Source organism: Gopherus flavomarginatus, chromosome 6 (genome assembly GCF_025201925.1).
Source record: "Gopherus flavomarginatus isolate rGopFla2 chromosome 6, rGopFla2.mat.asm, whole genome shotgun sequence".
Taxonomy (NCBI): Eukaryota; Metazoa; Chordata; order Testudines; family Testudinidae; genus Gopherus; species Gopherus flavomarginatus.
The window spans coordinates 37278949-37295171 of record NC_066622.1 but is presented as its reverse complement, the minus strand read 5'-3'; the positions used below and the strand labels follow the sequence as shown (position 1 = coordinate 37295171).

Below are 16223 nucleotides of genomic sequence, written 5' to 3'. Positions count from 1 at the left end.
GCTAAATCTGGCACCAAACAACAAATTCTCTTCCTCAAAGACATCTTTGTGGTAGGTTTAAAGATAATGATAATTATTCTTCACAACTCACCTTAAATCCCCCTCCTACTTCTCCAATTACATTCTCTACAGGTACTTCTGTGTTTTCAAAATGTACTTCACAGGCTGAAATAAAAATTGCATTCAATTATTTCATAAACTTTTGAGAAATACTGTTAAAAGATATAGCAACATTCAGAATTTAACTTACTCTTTCTGTACTAGGAGTTGGATTTTTCCCAATGCAACGCAACAATTAAATACACTTTGCCAAATAAGTTAACGGGGAGAAAGATGGGAGTTGGCATTTTAATTTATGAAAAGTACAAATAATATCATCACTAACTTGTACAGCACAACTGGGGAGAACTACAGTCTTGTCTGGAACTGGAAGAAAGACTGAAAGAATACAGACAACTGAATGACTGATGGTGAAGAATAAGATCTACCAATAAATATAACGAAGAAACCAGCTGCTGTGTATCATAGTAATGCTGCTTATTACTGAATCTTCTCAGTGCAGCCCATAAAGGGGAATTTCCATGGCAAGATGGGATGTTTGGAAATGGATGATAATTAGCAGATGAGAAGGTAATTACTTAACATGGATTTTTATATTTGTGAAAGTGCAATTTGAGCTGTCTCTGCATAAAACTGAGATCGATGTTTAAGAAATAGGAACCAAAACCTCCACAATCCAATTGGAATATAGTGTATTATCCAACCAAAATGGATTTGCTTATGGATTCTGATAATACATGAATTTTGAAACACACTTCTATGAAAAAACTGAATTTAAATGCTTCTTACTATTAGATCCTCGAATACCCAGTTTATCTTCTGGCTTCCCATTAGTGACTCCACCGAAGGCTCGTTCTACAATGAGGGCAGTAATTTTGTCTTTTTTTGCACCATCGTTATCAACAATCTCAGTCCTTGCAAACACAGTGAAAACGTCTGCCAGGCCACCATTGGATATCCAGATCTGGGAGAGGAGGTGGGGAAAAGAAAAAAAGTATGTTAGCTGTGCTGTGATAGATACAATGCTTTATTATTTCATAACAGAAGCTGTCTCAGCCAGGACTGACTCATTCCATCAAGTTTTAATCTCTGCTCTTGCACTGGCTTTGTGACTACGGCAAAGTTATACTTCCAAGAAGAGCTGACCAGAGGATGACTTATTTTTTTTGGTAATACGTTTTCTAATGCTTTTGCCCTAGGAACAAGTATACTTTGCTTTGTGAAGGCTGGTTGGTAACTGGTGTACACTGTAGTACCCTGTGAAGGGAGAACAAATCACAGGTATTTGACTCCAGTCTGGACTACTGGGGAAAATCACAGTGAAGTGCAAAAGGAGTCCAAGCTTAAACATCTGGTCTGGAGTGGGAGATATCACCTCCACCCAAGAGAGGTGATGGATAGGAAGCCTGAAATGTGAAGTGAATGCCCTCAAGGGGGCTAAAAGGGTGGAATGTCAAAGGTAAAGCTAACCCTGAAACTGTGATACTAGGTTCAAGGCCCTGCTCCATTTGTTTCAGAATGATCTGGGATGAAAAACTGTTCTGAATCAGGCAGAAGAGGGAGTTCAACCTGAGTCTTCCACATGCCAGCCCAGTGCCCTGACCACCAAAATGTTCATACATCAAAACTAACGTGTCTCACTAAGTTTTGGCTTTGATGAAACAGCATACATAATTTAGTCAAAAAAATGGCCTGACCAGCTCTACTTCTAAGTCAGTGTTAATATTTCCTTCAAAGTATTCAACAAAACCTTGGGCAGAGAAGACAGACCTGGGGAGGGGCGTGGAGATTTCAGGTTTCCTCCTCACCTGAGTGCACACAGGGAGGGGCAGACTCTCAGAATAAAGCAGGAAATAAGATGGGGAAATGCAGAGAAGAAAAGCATTTTCATAGAGAGAGACCTCCTTAACCCTTTTTATCGAGGATTAGCAAAAGGTTATTCTCTAGATAGCAATTTCTTTTGGCCTTAAGACTGAATGAACTGTCTTTTTGACACTGTTCTTTACTCGCTTGGGATCCTCAGAATTCAAAGGAAGCTGCCAAGTTAAGTTCTCATTTGGGAGAACAAGATGAACAACAATGCTTCATGACATAGGAATGCTTCCTATGAAACTCATACTTGAAATATTTATTTCTATTCATCATTCTATGGATAAATACCTTTGAGCCATTTAGTAAAAAGCTTTTCCCATCTTCACTCATGGTAGCTCTAGTCTGGATGGATGCTGCATCACTTCCACTAGAAGCCAAAGAAATAGTTAAAACATGCTTAGTTTCCAGAAACACTATAAGGGATACAAATATAGGCCCAAATTTTCAAACGCTGATGCCTCAAGTGCAACTTTCTAAATCCAATAGCTGCTGGAGAAATATACCTTCAAGCGTAGTCCTCTGAAGAGAGCTCTCTCTGGTGTCTCACTTATTTTATACTGTATGGCACCACATTGACTAGGAACAGCTAGAATATTTTAGAAATTACATCCTTGATAAGCAGCTTAGCTTTGGTACATTTTTGAAGTACTGGAATGCAGGAGAAAAAACCCAGAGTCACAATGTATAGCTGGTTTGAAGCACAGAAGCAGCTCCCCATAATTCATGCTATGTGGCTGCACATCCTGTCAATGTCTGAATCTACCCTGCACTTGCTGCCCGCAGTTTGGCACACAGACAAGCCCAAAGGTTTCTTAATACTGTTTCCATTAACTGAGCCAGGTATTGAGGAAGAAAAATGCTGCTTTTCACCATCTCAATTTAATGAAACAAGCACAGGAACAGTTTCATAATTTTTCTTTAACAATTTCACAGAAGCTCAGAGTAACCAGTTCAGTGCTCATGCTGTCAGAATGTCCCCTGCACAGTCAATAGAGTTCAAACCATATTCAGTTCCATTGACAAATTAGTGTGTCTGATATGGTAAGGTTTGGGCCAATGAATGTAGCCTAAGTCAAAAAAAAATTCAGTAACTTCATGGAAGCCACAGTGTACCTCATGGGAGAAGATGAATTATGTAGTTTGAAATAAAGTAGATCCTCAGAGTTACAAACTGACCGGTCAATCACACACCTTATTTGGTACTGGAAGTATGAAATCAGGCAGCAGTCCTCTCCCACCTCCCCCCAATACAGTACTGTATTAAATGTGAACTACTAAAAAAAAATATGAAGGGAAAGTTTAAAAGAAGATTTGACAAGGTAAAGAAACTGTTTCTGTGCTTGTTTCATTTAAATTAAAATGGTGAAAAGCAGCATATTTCTTCTGCACAGTGAAGTTTCAAAGCTGTATTAAGTCATGTTCAGTTGTAAACTTTTGAAGGAACAACCCTAACATTTTGTTCAGAGTTACACATTTCAGAATAACCTCCATTCCCAAAGTTCTCCTGTATCATTTATTGATAACATCCGCCTTAAAGTCTCACACACACAAAATAGAATAGATTTTAAGTAGGTGCCATTGTAACAAACCTAAAAATGTTTTATTTTTATGACAGACATTAGTTTGTTACAAAATCATGTTACCTTCCTGGTTCTGTAAGGCAAAAAGCTGCAATATGCTCCCCAGATGCCAATTTAGGTAGATACTTTGCTTTTTGCTCATCAGTGCCAGCAATCAGGATTCCCTAGACAAAGAAATGAGTACGAGACTTACCTACATATGATGTGCAAGAAGTAAAGCACCATTTACACAATGTTTCATTCATAATATACAGAAAATTAATTTGTACGTTGAAATCATTAAGATTTTATCTAATTATGTACTTAATAGACTGAAATTGTGTTTGACATATTAATGTCCAATTAATAAAGGTATCATCAGATAGCTGAGCAACTGCCTGAAATGAGCTGGCAATACACCACTTCCTTTTGGATAGGGTATCTAGTGCCCACCATCACAACTGAAATCCTAATTGTCCATCTCAAAGAGACCAACAACTACATGAGCATGGAACCTGAACTAGCCCCTTAGTCCTAGAGGCAGCCCACTCCATTAGAGGATGTGGGACTTTGGGTATCAAGGAAAGACCAAGGCGCGACCTACTTATTTTCCAAAAAGTTTCATATAAAATGAATTTCTCTCTTTAGATCTTTATAGGCAGGGCTTCTTATCAAAGGGAAATCAAGCTACAGTCAGATGTTTTTACATAAATTAAGAGGGTTTTTTTGTGTGGATGCAGGATGCAGTCTCAACAACTTTTTGATTGCTCTCTGGCAGTGTAAAGGGTTAACCCCAAATATCCCAGACTGGCCATAAGAAGAGAACAACAAACAGTACTTTGTTCTTTTATACTAGTTTGCATCAGTAGATCTCAAAGCACTTAAAGGAGATCAGTGTATGGGAGGAGCACTCTTGAAACAAGTTTACAGGAGGCCAGTATGAAGTCAAAATGCAGCCCTTGATTTACTATGAACAGGTGGTAGTTATTTATCATCAAAATAAGTTAACACCTCCAAATCTATACTTGAATGTAAATTCAGATCATCTGGCTTCCACAAGCTGTGTACAACAAATAAAATGATAACCCAATATTACCTTAAGCCCTATTGCTTGATGAGCTGCCAAAGTAACTGCAACAGATCCATCTAGAGAAATGATTTCTCCTAAACGTGCATACATTGTATTTGAAAGACCAAGTCCACCTGGAGGGAAAAAAAATGTTTTCCTTTTGTCAATCCATATACATTTCACTGCTTTAAGAGCTGTCCCTACAGAGAGAAATATTTTGAAGTACAGAAAAACAAAAACAACATAAATAAGTGTTGTCTTAAAAGCTCTAGGAATGCTGAGGAAGCCTTTAACGGTATATTACTTGTAACTGAAGCATATAGTTTGCCCACAAAGTGAATACCACACTGTATTTATAGCAATTTAGGAGGAACACATTTTAGAAGAAACAAATGGACTTTTTAAAATTACTTATGGTTGTTCCGCCTCCCCCAGATGTGGAAGCATACATATCTTAGTTCTATCCAGAGAAGTTGACACACTCTCTCTCTCTCTATATACACACACACACACCCCTAGAACGTACATCATTCTGTTCACTGAATATTAGAAAACAAAGTCCAGTGAATACTCAGCATTTCCTTCTTTATGTCAAAGGAGTGTTAGGACAAAAATTAAACTTATACTTGAAAGATCATTCATCTAATACTACATATCTAGTTTGGTTTACAGTGCTTCACTCAGTTTTTAAGAAACCCAGCTACTGTTCACATATGATCCTTTTGCTCAGCAGCTGCAGAACCAGTCAGCAGAGGGAGTATAGTTTAACATACATTAGTCTCAGACAAGTGCAGATGTCATTGTACCTGGTACAGAAGACAAGAACATGAAGAGTAAAAGCAAGGCCATGTTGGCTTGCACTTTACAAGAGAAGAGAAAGTTAAGAAGAGGACAAAACTGATTGAACTCAAAACACTTTTCTGTTTTCTAAATGGGTATTAAATGAGGGTAAGAGTTAAAAATCTTCAGAATGTCTAACATTAAAATTAAATATGTACAGAAACTAATTTGCCACAGGTATGAACTTTGTTTCCATTTTGTGACTTCAAGCTATAAATACATGTACTGTTTCTTTACAAGGAGCTGAGAAGAGTTAGGTAAAGGAAAAATTATATGTAATTGCATCTCATGTTAAAGATCTTTCCTGTGTATTTCCAGCACTTGCATATGCATCATTTTGATACCTTGGGCTATAGAAGAGTACTAGTTTTATGTAACCGACTGCAAACTTACTATTAAAACATGAACAGTTTTTTCATAAGATGACAAAGGAGAATGGGAACAATATTCAGGTAGACCTCTGAATACTATTCACTTTTTTCCCTGTGCACCCAATAAATACAATCACAAGCTCAACTTTAAAGCTAAGAACAGTCTCTGACTCCTCCCCCTTTCATTCACTCATTGCTTCTTACTCCTCCTCCCCATTCAATACATACTCCATATTAATTACAATTTCCACTGCACCACTCTCCCCACCCACATACCCACTCCCTTTTTCTAAGAGTTGCAGGAATGGGAGGAGCCAGCCAGACTGTGGACCGCCCAAGGTGGGTGGGATAGAGCAGGGTTTCTCAACCTTTCTTCCCTGAGGTAACTCCACAATGCTATACTAAAAAAACAAACAAACAAAAAAACACACAACAAACCTCCACGGCCCACCTGTGCCATAACAACTAGCTTTCTGCATATAAAAGCCAGGACCAGCATTAGGGGGTAGCAAGCAGTGCAATTGCTTAGGGCAATTGCAGGAAGCTAAGTTGCTTAGACTTCTACTTCAGTCCCAGGTAGAAGGGCTCAGGGCCATGGGCTTCAGCTCCATATGGTAGGACTTCAGCTTTCTGACCTGGGCCCCAGCAAGTCTAACACTGGCCCTGCTTGGTGGACCTCCTGAAACCTGCACGTGGCCCCCCCAGGGGCCCTGGATCTCTGGTTGAGAACTACCAGGATAGAGTTTTCCCTTGTGCAGTGCCTAGCCAAGCAGTTCCGAGCTGCAGAATTTACATATATTGGTTTTCCGAAGGACAAATAAATACATTTCAGAGTAGGGAAGAATGACACTTTTTTAAAGTTGTCCCTCTCTACACCAGTCCTCCCTCTTTTTCTTTTAAAGACAAATAGAAGCTTCCTTACACAGAAGTCTGTTAAGAATATAAAGGTTACATCAAAGTCAAATGCTCACACCAGAAAATGACAAAATTATGTTCATGTGCGCAACCTTAATTACGCCCCTTTCAAGTTACAATATAGTCCAATTACATGAACGTATCATAGCAAATACAATATATTTTACACGTGTACGGTAATGTCTTACAATACTGCTTTCCTGGGCTGTGTTGTTCTGGTATAACAATCATTTGGATGGCAAGCCCAGGTAAATCGTGCTTAGAGACATATTACATGTTAAACAAATAGAAATCTGTTGCCCTCCAAAAGCCATGTAATTTTGCATTGACATTAGCTTTGCAGTTAAATGCTTTTAATGAAATCAGTACTATTGGTTGACAAGAGATTATCATGTGGCTATGGAAGACTTATTAGAATACATAATTTAGAGAAATCATGTAAATCAAAGTTGGAGGCCTCTAGGGCCACAAAATTAGTGTAAGAATTAAGTCTTACAAATATGTGGCATCTTGTAATATTTCTATCTAAAGTTGTAGAAAAAAGTATATTACTGAGCATTTAATAAATGTTACGTAATTAAATACTATTGTGATACATGTGCACCACAATGCAAACTTAATGGTCAGTATCTTAAGAAATCTGTTTGTACGGAACATCTTCATTTATTTTTTCAGAAACAGCTATCCCAGCACTGTACATATATGAAAATTCAGAGGAGCCAAACATCTGACATTAACAGGCAAACTTCTAAATATCACCTGAACTGAATACATACTATGCTGGAGGATCATCAAGATTGTGTATTAACCTTGTCCCAAATACAATTGATTTAACTAAAGCAACAATCAAGTGAGCAAAGCATTATATTGCAGACTGCACAAAAGGTGAAATCCTGGCCCCCCTGCAGTAAATGCCAAAATTCCCATGGACTTCAAAAGGGACAAGATTTCACCTTTTGTGCAGTCTGGAACAGAATGCTATGTTCACTTAAAAGAGGCTGCAAGAGTTGGACAAGATTCTTGCTATTCGAAGCATCCTTCTTTGTCCATGGTATTAACAGTACTATTCTGTATAAATGAGACATCAAAGCAGCAAATATTTAAGGTAATTAGTATCCAAATATTCCATTAGGTTTGCCTAAGCATATGCCTTGTTGCACAGAACTAGCTTCCAATATATTCTGAAGTGACTTAAATAGAATGCAGGTGTTATCCAACTTGCTTTTATCATTGCTTTATGATGTAAATGTTTCCAGAACAAGTTTCAGTTTACCAGCTTAGATGTCTTCTATCTCAAAGGAGGTTTTGGAGAGGTTAATTTTGAAGCTTGATTCCTGTTACAAGCCTGGTTTTCAAACCTACATCGCCCCAATGTCAAACTCAAAGTAAACTGATATGGAATTTCACAAGAAAGTTTCCAGCAAAATGTCAGGCAGAGGTTTTTGAAATACAGGAGTTCAAACTTTAACCTGAAGTTGATTTTTAAATTGATTTGCCTAGTTTTTTCCTCTTCAAATTTAAATGTAACTTTTTTTTAAAAGTTGTCTCCAAAGCAGCTTTACCTACCACACTTCAAAGAAATGACAGATGAACTAAGTTTGCGAAGAGAAGGAAACTCACCTCGGGGATCAAGAGGTCCAGTATGAGGAATGGAGGGAGGCAGCCACATCTGGCGGTGAGTGGTTATCAGAGGAGAAAAAAAAAAAGGAGGGGGGGACAGGGGGAAGAGAAGAGAGAGATCCATTCTTGCATGGAATATGCACAAGTACTCCTGTCATTGAACAAATTAATGACAAGGGGTGGGTGGGGGAGAGAGATAGCTTAGTGGTTTGAGCATTGACCTGCTAAACCCAGGTTGAGAGTTCAAGGATTCAGGGGGCCACCTAGGGATCTGCAGCAAAATCAGTACTTGGTCCTGCTAGTGAAGGCAGGGGGCTGGACTTGATGACCTTTCAGGGTCCCTTCCAGTTCTAGGAGAATTTATATATGAAGATATTCCTAAAAGTCTATGGGAATTCCACACAAAGAAATTTGTTACTCTGAAATTAAGGACAAGAAAGTCAGAAAAAAAGAACAAGAAAAGCCAAACAAACCACACACACACACACACTCACTCTCCCCACAACCTCAAGCACACCTTTGAAGAATATTATAGCTTTATAAAAAAGGCAACAAGTTACAAGTAAAGATTTTATTTTACAAAAACCACTAACGTATCCAAAAGTATGAAATACACAGTATAGGTCAACCAGTAATCTTAACTCTGACCTTGACTACTACTTTAACATATGACTGACAGCATTCTTCACCAATCACAGGTTCACTTCATCAGTGACCACAAAAACTTTAAATTCCTTACTCTCAATTGTACAGAGGTTGCTCAGCTTCCATCCTCCTTGTAGCCATACAGAGTCAAAGTACAGACTAACAATTCGAGATGAAGCAGTATATTACTCACTGTTTAAAAATTTCACATATTCAAGGCACAGATAATCCAGTTAAGACTATTAGATGGAAAGAGTGTGTAGTGAAAAAGCGTAATTTAGTCTCAGACATTTATTAAACCAGTTACAAAACCACCTTTTACAGTTCACAAATTCACATTTTCAACACTTCATTAGGAGTGATGTAGAGAAAGTGGATAAGGAAAAGTTATTTACTTATTCCCATAATACAAGAACTAGGGGTCACCAAATGAAATTAATAGGTAGCAGGTTTAAAACAAATAAAAGGAAGTTCTTGACACAGCGCACAGTCAACTTGTGGAACTCCTTACCTGAGGAGGTTGTGAAGGCTGGGACTATAACAATATTTAAAATGGAACTGGATAAATTCATGGTGGCTAAGTCCATAAATGGCTATTAGCCAGGAAGGGTAAAGAACGGTGTCCCTAGCCTCTGTTCATCAGAGGATGGAGATGGATGACAGGAGAGAGATCACTTGATCATTGCCTGTTAGCTTCACTCCCTCTGGGGCACCTGGCATTGGCCACTGTCAGTAGACAGATACTAGGCTAGATGGACCTTTGGTTTGACCCGGTACGGCCATTCTTATGTTCATGTTTGAAGCTGGACAGGCACAGTACCTTCTCCTAATTTGTGATTAGAGTTGAAGATATAAGAATTAACACTGCCCCTGCGGTGCTGTAGCAGACTGTTTTGGTGCTCTTAACTTTGTAATTGGATGCTTTGATATTATTGGGGGAGGGAGAAGTCAGGTTAGTAAGCCAAGTGGATCTTTTACTTAAAATTTCCAGGTTCATATTTGTGTTTGAGGAAACATAGATTTTAAGAGTTTTTTTGCTGAAGTATTAGTTTATTTGAAATTCAGTCTCAGGTTTTTTTTGTTTTTGGCTGCACCTGCAACTAACATTATTCAAGAAGAAGTTATGCCAAATGCAAAATTTTTTTTAACAGAGACCAAGACTTAAGTCACATTTTTATAAAGTACAGTTGAAATCCATATCCAAATAAACATTAACTTACCAACCACAACTGTACATGACTTAATAAACTTTACATACTGTGGATGTAACTGATTCAAATATAGAAGCTGTTTCCAAAGTCTTCACTGTTTTCATATTCATGAGCCTGGTGAATATACCAATGAGGCCCAGAGCCATGATTTCTTTCCATTAATGTCTCAGAATGAATGAGCTCAGGGGATAGGAGGTAGGCTCATCATTAGATATGCTGCTCATATATCATATCTGTAAGCATCAAGAAGGCATTTGCTTTATGCCACTGGCTCATAAAGCAGATCACTCATTGATCTACTGGACATTCGTTATTATAGCAGACCTTTTGAACTAGGAGGACTGCTGGCACTTCTGGCTACACAGAAAAACTGTTATGGGACTGACCTGAAATTGAAATCCTGAGGCTGACTTTTGAAGATTTTTTGTACCCCAGCACAATCTTTCCCTCACAAACCTGGACTGATTTTTCCTAATCTACTTTTAGAATGTAATCACGTCCCATTTTGCAGGAAGTGATTGCAAAAAAATTCTTATGCCAGAACAACTTTGTTTCTACAAAGTTGAAGACAGGATTGGAAACACAGCAGGAACAAACCAGCAAAACTCAGAGGCTTATGCTAGATCAGATTCTCTTTCACTGAAGGATTATCATAAGTTTGATTAATATAAAGTTTTATATGATGCATTGTAGTGAAATGGACACATCTCAGTGCGTTTTCTCCTGGTGCACCAACCCACTGAGCATTGCACGTCTACTAAAATATTTTAATATAGACTACATACAAAAAAATAAAAGAAAAAGCTAGAAGATGTTTGGAAAAAGCCTGAGATCCCCACACAGAAATGGTGTCTAATTAGCTATCTGCATGTAAACATCTACTGGCTGATGACAGTATTAGTTGTGCACAGAGACTTTAGATTTTTCAAAAGATGTGTTTGAGTAACAGGAGAAGACCTATTTGGCATTACAAAGGCTGTTTTAGGACTACTACAGCAGTAGATAATTTAATATATTCTAAGACAAAATTAAACCTGCTATGAATTCTAGTGACTAACACGACAATTTCATTATTGAAAAAATCTTCCTTTTTTTAGTTATCTGTGTTACATATTAGTCTTGGAATGGGATCAAATGGATTCTGTGCTCAGATCTCTGCAGAAGAAAGATTTGCATCTCTGTGGCACTCATGAGAAATTAAACAAAAATAAGTAATGGGTCAACTTGCATACATCAACTCACAAGAGTATGGTTAACAGAAGATATAAACTAACTAAAGCACAAGAACTCTGAGTTATGTCTGCTTCCAGCTTTATTCAGCACTATTATAGTCACTGCAATAAATGCATTGTAGTTCAGGTTGCCCTTTATACACCACATACTTAGGCCAAACTAGTTTTAAAGCCACTATCCAGTCCTCCTTCAAATCCCTCTTTAAGACCAATTTTTCCATTATGGTTATGGAGAAAATGCCAACTGATAATAGCTAGGCAAGTGATCTTCTTATCTCTTAGTTTACATCTTTATTGAAAAAAAAATTAAATTATAATACTCTCAAGACCAACTTGCTGTGCACATTTGAGGGCATAAAAACATATTCCTCATCCTCTCTTTGCAACTTTGGGCATTTACTCCATTGAGGAACTAGTGCCCCTGGCCCACAGATACTTCTAAAGCTGTAGAAGACAGGGTTTTTTCGTTTAATAAAAACCAACTATGTCTCAACACAGCTATTAAGCTTTTAAAGTGGACAAATGGGTTCACTGCTTACTTGAGTGAGTCTAAGATAGTGGCTTCAATATGGACAGTTCCATCAGACACCACAGTTAGTCTGGTAAACCAGTTCTTTTAATCACATAGAATTTTACGCATCTTGAGCAAGTGCTGGGAGACTGAGATGCCCATGCAACACCATGTCCTCTCCATTTCAGCCAAGGACTTGAAAACAAGGGAAGGTGGCATGTGATGCCTTATGGTGCATTCTGTACTGAAAGGAAGATTAAGAAACTGTTTGGTTCTACTTTCAGTATCTTTTTTAACTCACCATATTCCTCTGGAATCTGCATGCCAAAGAGTCCAAGGTTCTTCAATCCTTTTAGAGTTTCTGGTGGGATTTTAGCATCTTGGTCAATCTTCTTAGAGTCCACTGAAAATAGAAGTATGACAGGTTACAACAAGCGTGCCTCTCCGCAAGAGTATCTGAATCAGTGCAATGCAAATTAATAGCAGCAGAACCTCTAGTCTCAATCAACATGAGAGCACAGACGTGCAAAACAGGATCTGGCTAATGGAAAGAGGAGCAATCTGAGTGTCTCACCTTTCCGCACCCCCTTAGTATCTCAAAGCATACTCAGCAGCAAACCAGACTATGTTCCAGTACCCTAGCTTTTGACTCATGCTCCAGCAGGTGCAGAAATGCTTCACCCATTTAACTTTACAGAAAGTGCTCCTATTAGCTTCAGACTACCTTTCACAACAATGGCTAATATGCCCCAACCCCTCACTCCCGTGCATCTGGAAAAGCATTAAACAGCCCCCAGCAATTATCAGGCAATGAACCATTACAGCTCACTACCACAGTTCTGAAGTATGCCTCTACCTTGATATAATGTGACCCGATATAACACGAATTCAGATATAACGCGGTAAAGCACTGCTCTGGGGGGGCGGGGCTGTGCACTCCAGTGGATCAAAGCAAGTTCACTATAACGTGGTTCCACCTATAATACAGTAAGATTTTTTGGCTCCCAAGGACAGTGTTATATCGAGGTAGAAATGTAGACGTAAGGTGGAATACTGTGACCCACTGCATACAGAGCTTACTACTATAGACTGCAGGGAAATAAAACCCCTCAGGTATGTTCCTGTAAGGAGAAGTTACCTGATCTTGCAATTCTGCTTCTAGTCTCTAAGGCAGCAATAGTGGGAGAGAATTTGAGCCACCTCCTCTCTGCATGGTAGCTCCTGGATAGCATATGACAACAGCACTTGCAATCTTCCAGCTGTTTCTTACATAGCAAGAAGTGAATGAGCCTCAAAGAAAATAAAACTAAAGAGATTTCTACAAGAACAAGCTCTTCTCAGAAGCTGAAATACTCCAGCTGAAGAGGCACAGCTCCTCACAGTGCTCCTTCCCTGACTGCATTCAAGAAGGAACTGACAGACTTTAAGGTCAGAAGGGACCATTATGATCATCTAGTCGGACCTCCTGCACAATGCAGGCCACAGAATCTCACCCACTCACTCCTGTAACAACCCCCTAACCTATGTCTAAGTTACTGAAGTCCTCAAATCATGGTTTAAAGACCTCTAGGTGCAGAGAATCCTCTAGCAAGTGACCTGTGCCCCACTCTGCAGAGGAAGGCAAAAAACCTCCAGGGCCTCTGCCAATCTTCCCTGGAGAAAAATTCCTTCCCTACTCCAAATATGGCAATCAGTTAAACCCTGAGCATGTGGCAAGACTCACCAGCCAGCCCCCAGGAAAGAATTCTCTGTAGTAACTCAGATCCCACTCCATCCAACATCCCATCACAGACCACTGGGCATATTTACCTGCTAATAGCAAAGATCAATTAATTGCCAAAATTAGGCTATCCCATCATACCATTCCCTCCATAAACTTACCAAGCTTAGTTTTGAAGCCAGAGATGTCTTTTGCCCCCACTACTCCCCTTGGAAGGCTGTTCCAGAACTTCACTCCTCCAACAGTTAGAAATCTTTGTCTAATTTCAAATCTAAACTTCCTAGTGTCCAGTTTATATCCATTTGTTCTTATGTCCACATTGGTACTTAGCTTAAATAATTTCTCTCCCTCCCTGATATTCATTCCTCTGATATATTTATAAAGAGCAATCATATCTCCCCTCAGCCTTCTTTTGGTTAGGCTAAACAAGCCAAGCTCCTTTCATATGACAGGTTTTCCATTCCTCGGATCATCCTAGTAGCCCTTTTCTATACCTGTTCCAGTTTGAATTAATCTCTCTTAAACATGGGAAACCAGAACTGCACACAATATTCCAGATGAGGCCTCACCAGTGCCTTGTATAATGGTACTAACATCTCCTTATCTTTACTGGAAATACCTTGCCTGATGCATCCCAAGACCGCATTAGCTTTTTTAACGGCCATATCACATTGGCGGCTCATAGTCATCCTGTGATCAACCAATACTCTGAGGTCCTTTGCCTCCTCTGTTACTACCAACGGATGTGTCCCCAGTTTATAACCAAAATTCTTGTTATTAATCCCTAAATGCATGACCCTGCACTTTTCACTATTAAATTTCATCCTATTACTACTACTCCAGTTTACAAGGTCATCCAGATCTTCCTGTATGACATCCCGGTCCTTTTCTGTGTTAACAATACCTCCCAGCTTTGTGTCATCCGCAAACTTTATTAGCACATTCCCACTTTTTGTGCCAAGGTCAGTAATAAAAAGATTAAATAAGATTAGTCCCAAAATGGATCCCTGAGGAACTCCACTAGTAACCTCCTTCCAGCCTGACAGTTCACCTTTCAGTACGACCCGTTGTAGTCTCCCCTTTAACCAGTTCCTTATCCATCTTTCAATTTTCATATTGATCCCCATCTTTTCCAATTTAACTAATAACTCTCCATGTGGAACCGTATCAAATGCCTTACTGAAATCGAGGTAAATTAGATCGACTGTGTTTCCTTTGTCTAAGATATCTGTTACCTTCTCAAAGAAGGAGATCAGGTTGGTCTGGCACAAGTTACCTTTTGTAAAACCTTAACAATTCTTGTCAGTTTACACCCTTGCATTAGTTTTCATTATGTTGCTGTTCAGCAGCAGAGGCTGAAGCTATCTTGCCAAAAAAAAAGAAAAAAAATTCTTGAGGGAAAAAAGCTAGTTCTGCAGATTCCAGTTGCAGTTCCCTGAGAAAGATTCCTATTCATTACAGGCAAGTGTCTTGAAAAGTACTGCATGAGGTAGAAGGGATCAACCACAATGCTTGGTTGAGGGATGCAATTTGGTCAGTAAAAACAACATTGTAACAAAGTAATTGATTTTTTTTAAATGGTTTAGGCTACAAAGCACATCATATCAAGAATATACTTGGGTTATAATTAGCTGATTTGGGAGAGAAAAGTGTTTGTTTACTTGTTCTTTCACCAGAGTGACAGAGACATCAGTATGGTGCACAAGAATTGCCAAGCTTCAGAGAGATCTACTCAGTTGAACTTCTGTACTCAGTGCCAGCTGTATCAAGTATACAAGCATTTAGGCAGCTCTACTGTTTCATTTTTGCTGCTCAGAATTATCCCTGAATATCTAACTAGAAATGGCAGAGAACCCAAACAAAATTAAATTAATCAGCTAGACCATGTAATCTGATGTTTTTCATTTCTCCATTAAATATCAGCTCTTAAACTGACTAAAGAGTATTTGTTTTGTTTTATGATTTCATGGCCCTCTAAATATTCATTATCTTCTCATTCACTCTTAAGAATTTCTTGAGTTTCATAACTTAAATTACTGAATTATTCCTTTGAACAGGGACATAGGCTATTGAGTCAACTAGCAGTCAAGCTCTCAGGAGTTTTAATCCATGTCATGACCCTGACTTCCTCCTGGGACTTTGCCCCACACTTGCCATCTGGAAATTGGGGATGATACTGCTTAACTATGTCAGAAGTGAAAATTAGTGCTTGTAAAAAAGTTATTCAACAATTGTTTCTCTGTTCTCAGAGAAACAAGCATTTAATCATACTGTGCCTCTGCTAAGCAAGAAGTTATCATGAATGTTCCAAAACAGATCCACTGCTCTAGTTAAGATTGCAGAACAGCTATTACTTTGTTTTTATATGCTCATAGCTTCTGAAATAGTCATTCTGTTCTTGCCTCTGCTGAATTTGGTTGGAAAAATGATCAGATACTTCTAAATTACAGACAGTGAAAGGAACACACTTTTAAAGGGACAATCTAAGTTAAAAGCCGTTTCAATTTCTATATCTGTCCCAGAGACCTTCTGTCAATTTTTGTGGTTTTACAATAATTCTTATTTCTGTCTTCTCTCTGGTGCATGAATGAACCATAC

General features: G+C 38.7%; 1 protein-coding gene and 2 long non-coding RNA genes across 9 annotated transcripts in view; 2 read left to right on the top strand and 1 right to left on the bottom strand.

Annotated features, from left to right (window-relative positions):
- The window catches only part of LOC127053377 (uncharacterized), a 155866-nt gene that overhangs the window by 128600 nt on the left and 11043 nt on the right, over positions 1-16223 (top strand). The window lies entirely within an intron of this gene.
- The window catches only part of ACAD9 (acyl-CoA dehydrogenase family member 9), a 60985-nt gene that overhangs the window by 37683 nt on the left and 7079 nt on the right, over positions 1-16223 (bottom strand). For 5 of the 7 annotated variants that reach the window (XM_050957809.1, XM_050957813.1, XM_050957814.1 and 2 more), the window contains 6 exons: positions 12207-12308; positions 4588-4694; positions 3576-3676; positions 2221-2299; positions 850-1024; positions 92-165 (listed from right to left, as the gene is read on the bottom strand). In XM_050957809.1, coding sequence (XP_050813766.1) covers positions 92-165; positions 850-1024; positions 2221-2299; positions 3576-3676; positions 4588-4694; positions 12207-12308 — 638 coding nt within the window. Of the gene's footprint in view, positions 1-91; positions 166-849; positions 1025-2220; positions 2300-3575; positions 3677-4587; positions 4695-12206; positions 12309-13628; positions 13718-16223 lie in introns of all 7 variants that reach the window. The other 2 variants (XM_050957811.1, XM_050957812.1) reach the window with 2 other exon arrangements.
- LOC127053375 (uncharacterized) lies at positions 185-15500 on the top strand. The gene is made up of 3 exons (XR_007775018.1): positions 185-630; positions 8228-8361; positions 15302-15500. It is a non-coding gene; the product is annotated as an uncharacterized LOC127053375 (long non-coding RNA).